This window comes from Mus caroli, chromosome 2 (assembly GCF_900094665.2).
Source record: "Mus caroli chromosome 2, CAROLI_EIJ_v1.1, whole genome shotgun sequence".
NCBI classification, from domain to species: Eukaryota; Metazoa; Chordata; class Mammalia; order Rodentia; family Muridae; genus Mus; species Mus caroli.
Genome location: NC_034571.1, coordinates 147,539,108 through 147,543,692, shown reverse-complemented (window position 1 = coordinate 147,543,692; position 4,585 = coordinate 147,539,108). Strand labels below are relative to the sequence as shown.

General features: G+C 44.0%; 1 protein-coding gene across 2 annotated transcripts in view; it reads left to right on the top strand.

Annotated features, from left to right (window-relative positions):
* The window catches only part of Gss (glutathione synthetase), a 30,775-nt gene that overhangs the window by 4,032 nt on the left and 22,158 nt on the right, over positions 1-4,585 (top strand). The window contains exon 2 of one of the 2 annotated variants that reach the window (XM_021156053.2): positions 1,328-1,462. The exons of the other annotated variant lie outside the window; for it this stretch is intronic. Within the exon in view, the coding sequence (XP_021011712.1) occupies positions 1,334-1,462 (129 nt within the window). The 5' untranslated portion in view covers positions 1,328-1,333. The remainder of the gene's footprint in view (positions 1-1,327; positions 1,463-4,585) is intronic. 2 annotated transcript variants of the gene reach the window in all.

The following is a 4,585-nucleotide window of genomic DNA, read 5'->3' as shown; positions in this document are numbered from 1 at the left end:
AAAAAAAAAAAAAAAAAAAAAAAAATATTTTCTGTCCCATTAGCATTATATATTATGGTGGTAAATGTCCACACAAAGATGTAATTGTTTTGTGCTAGTAATTTGGCTCCTGGTGGAGGCTGGAGAGATGGCTTAGCAGTTAAGAGCACTAGCTTCTTTTCCAGAGGTCCTGAGTTCAATTCCCAGCACCCACATGGAGGCTCATAACTGGGAATACAGTGTCAGACTTTCATGCAAACAAAACACAACCAGGTAGACAGATCTCTGAGCTTGAGGCCAACCTGCTCTACAGTGTGAGTTTCAGGACAACCAGGACTATACAGAAAAACAAAACAAAACAAAACAACAACCAACAACCCCCACCCAAAAAAACAAAAACAAAAAACCCTGTCTTGAAAAACCGGAAAAAACAAAAAAGGCTCCTGATTAGTCTAAGGAAGAGATTGAAATTGACCTCATCTGCAATTCATGATATACCATAAAGCTTCCTCCCTTACCTACTTGGTAATTTGTTTGAGATTTACTGAGGTAGGTTGTTGGAATAAGAAAGGAAATTAGAGCCAAGAGAGATGACTCATTTAGTAAAGATGTTTTTGGCAGCATGGCCGATTACCTCAGCTTGATCCTGGAGATCAACATGGTAGGAAGCAAGGACTGATTTGCAGGTTTTCCTCTGACCTCCACCAGGCAGTCCATGGCAACACCCCCCCCCCACAATATATGTAATTAAAAACGTAAAGAAAGGAAATTGACCATTTGCTACAATGGTTTTCATTTTAGAAAAACATTTTTAAATGTAGTGTCAATCCCTTCCACCCATTGCGCCCCTTCAATCATAATCTCTGGGGTGGGGGTCCGTAATATGTATTTTTTTTCCCCAAACACCCAGAATATTAAGCCAGGTTTGGAAACATCTGATTTAGCCTTCTCCACTTACTTCAGAGGTAGGGATCTGCAGTTCTGGGAGGGGAAGTCACTTATTCCAGTCACATGTGGCATTAGCACCTCTTTTCTCCATTGACAAGTTTTAGACCAGAAGCCCAGAGTCCTGGACTCAAACACCATTGTCTAGGAAAAGTCATTTCACTTCTCCTCGCTGTGAGAGTAACGCCATTGCTGTTTTGAGCATCCAAAGAGAATGAGTAGCCATGGGAGCATTTTGTCACTTGATTTATGCACACGCAGGGAGTGGAAGCAGTTTGCCCCCTCTCACAGTTACCCCTCCGTGGTAACTAACTGGTCAGGTCTCACAATGTTGGAAGTAGCCACATTTTGGTGGCTGCTGGGTCCTAGGCCTTCTGTCATCAAGTCCTCTTGTCTGTCACAGGTTGGGATGGCCACCAGCTGGGGCAGCATCTTGCAGGATGAGAAGCAGCTCGAAGAACTGGCAAGGCAGGCCATAGACCGGGCCCTGGCTGAGGGCGTGTTGCTGAGGTCTGCACAGCATCCCAGCTCCTCCGACGTAAGCTTTATCATGGTCCTCTGAGCCCACCCTCCACAATGAGGGTGGCTCCTTTGGGTCAAAGACTGTCTCTTTATTTTATTCAGTAACTAAAATTGATTTCTAAAAGTAAAAAGCAGCATGCTGGAGTAATCACACTAAAATCTGTGGTTTGAAGTATAATTTAGGCAGCTACTTAATTTCCGTAAGGTGTACTGTCTTCCACCGTGTAGACACAGTAAGACTATATAGTTGACTTTGTAGGATAATTAGGAGATAACTCCCAAGAAGTGCTTTGTCCAGGGAACCCACATACACCAAGCACCCTGAATCGTGAATCATGCTGTCTTCTCTGTAGTTGCTTTTCTGTTTGTTTTGGAAATAGAGTCTTAGCATGGAGCCCTAGTTAGCCTAACACTCACTGTGTACATGAAAGGAGCCTTGAACTCAGGGCGCTCCTTCTGTTTTTTCCTACTAAGTGTTCATCAGCAGGTCTGTCTTGGCTTGGGATAACACACACTCTCTCACACACATCTATAATTTAAAATCCAAGTTGAGTCAGGCACAGTGGCTCATACCTTTAATCCTAGCACTTAGAGGGCAGAGGCAGGAGGATCTCTGAGTTGGAGGCCAGCCTGGTCTACAGAGTAAGTTTCAGGACAGCCAGGGCTCAAAAAACAACAACAAACAACAACAAATCCAAGTTGAAACATACCTATTATTCTGTCATGTGTTTTTAAGTTTTGTTTAGCAATCTATTTAAGGAATTAACCTTATGTGAGGGTTAGCTTCCTTTGTCTAATGTTTTGTTTCTGTTTTTGTTTATATTGCCAAGGAATTTAACAAATTAAATGTTGAAAAGTAAAGGCCAAGGACTGGAGAGATAGTTCAGTGGTTAAGAGCACTTACTGCTCCTCCAGAGGTCCTGAGTTCAATTCCCAGCAACCACATGGTGGCTCACATCCATCTGTAATGGGATCTGATGCCCTCTTCTGGTGTGTCTAAGAGAACAATAGTGTACTCGCATATATAAAGTCAGTAAATCTGAAGGAGAAGGAGGAGGAGGAGGAAAAAAATAAAGGCCAAATTTCAGTTCTCATTTAGTTGCTTATTCTACTTGCTCTTAGGCATACTTTCCCCTAATGGTAACACTCAATATTATTGTTTTATGATACAAAGATTAAACACTCATTGGTACATCAAAGGTGTGTGTGCGAGTGCGTACACACACACACACTTTGGCATTTTGAGACAGAGTAGCTCTGTATCAAACTCCTTTTCCTGGGCTCAGTCGCACTTATGAGGCAGGAGGATTGCTTAAAAGCATGAATTTGAGACCAGCTTGACAACATACTGAGATACTTTCTTAAAACAACAACTAACAAAAAACCACCACTATCCTTAATCTGTTTTATTTTTCAACTAGATAATACATTCACATTTATTTTCTCTATTGCTTTTTCTGTTTGTTTTGAGACAGGTTTTTACTGTGTGGTCTACGACAGGGTCAAACCCTCTACTCTCCTGTCTCCGTCTCTGAGTGGCTGTGCTTGCTGTCCTGTATACCTCTGCAGTCAGCCCTTTCTCCCTCTCTGTATGCAAAGGCGCTTTCTAGATCAGCCTTGCTGTATTTTGCTGCTTCTTTCAATTCCCAATCTCCCCACTTCTTTCTCCCCCCTTTTTTTCTTTTCTTTCTATCCCTCTCCCCTTTCTCTTCCTCCCCCCCCCCCCACCATGAATTTATTCTGAACCACACCCTGCTCTATGCTAGGGCAGTCTTGACATGGCTCTCAGCCAGAGGCTCTCACCTTTGGAGTGTGGGTTTAGTTGGAGTCTGTAGCAGAGAATAAATTTAAGGAATGTCATTGGACTGGGAGGCGCAGGCAGCCTGCAGTGTGGAGTTAACTGACATTTATTGAACACTCATTGTGTGTCGGGCTTTATTCTAATTACTTTGGAACTGCTGACTCATTTAACCTTCACCATCACAGAGACGAGGAAATCGCAGCTCGGAGAAGTTAAGTAACCTGACTGAGGACACTGAGGTCATGGGAAGATCGGCAGAGCTGGACTCTAATCCCACGGAGTTAGGCTTCCAAGGCAGGCTCTGCACATTCCCACCCTGCGATCTTTCTTGGGACACCCGATAGAAGTAGCGATTCATTTTGATTAGAGGTAAAATGGTGAATGATAGACAGACTGAGCTAAAAAGACAAACGGGGGACACCCCCAAAGTACGGAGAGGGCAAAAATGTTCAAAGAATGCAGCTGAAAGGCAGGGCTGGTCAATGGGTGGACTCAGGTGAGGTCAAACAGCCCAGCTGACCTTTTGATTCTGGGCAGAGGGGACTGTGACCTTTACCCTGTAGATCGATGCAGCAGATCAGCCCTGTGAGGGCTTAAGATTTGACACCTGCAGCGTTAGACAGGGACTTCATTTTGAACTGCTAACACATGAGCTAGGTGAACTGTCCAAAAGCATATCCAGTGTAGAGTAAGACTCCTTCCCCCAGCCGCCATTTCCTTCAGAGGCAAGCCATCGTTACATTTTTGTTAGTGTTGTCTTCTTCCCTTTTTCAAGAAAAAAAAAAGTTAGCAGCATTTTTATTTTAAAATATTTATTCTTATTTTATGTGTTTATGTGTGTGCCCAAGTGTATGTGCACTACCTACAGATGCCAGAAGAGACTTCAGGTCCTCTGGAACTTTACGTACAGGTGTTGGAAGCTGCCATGGGGGTGTTGGGAGTTGAACTGAGGGCCTCTGTAAGAGCAACTGGTGCTCTTGACTACTGAGCCATCCTCATACCAGCATTTTTTTTTTCTTTTAAAAAAGGCCGGGCCAACACTAAAACAGTATGGTCTGGGGAGGTTGGATCATTTTTTGAAGTACCCATGAGCAAGCATGAGAACCTAAGTTCAGACCCCAGAATCCATCCCTGGCACAGTAGTAGACACCTGTAACCCCAGATCTGTGGAGTTCACTGGCTAGCCAGCCTGTCCAGTCTATGACTTTCAGATTTAGTGAAAGACCTTGTCTTAAAAAATGAAGGTGGAAAGCCGGGCGTGGTGGCGCACGCCTTTAATCCCAGCACTCGGGAGGCAGAGGCAGGCGGATTTCTGAGTTCGAGGCCAGCCTGGTCTAC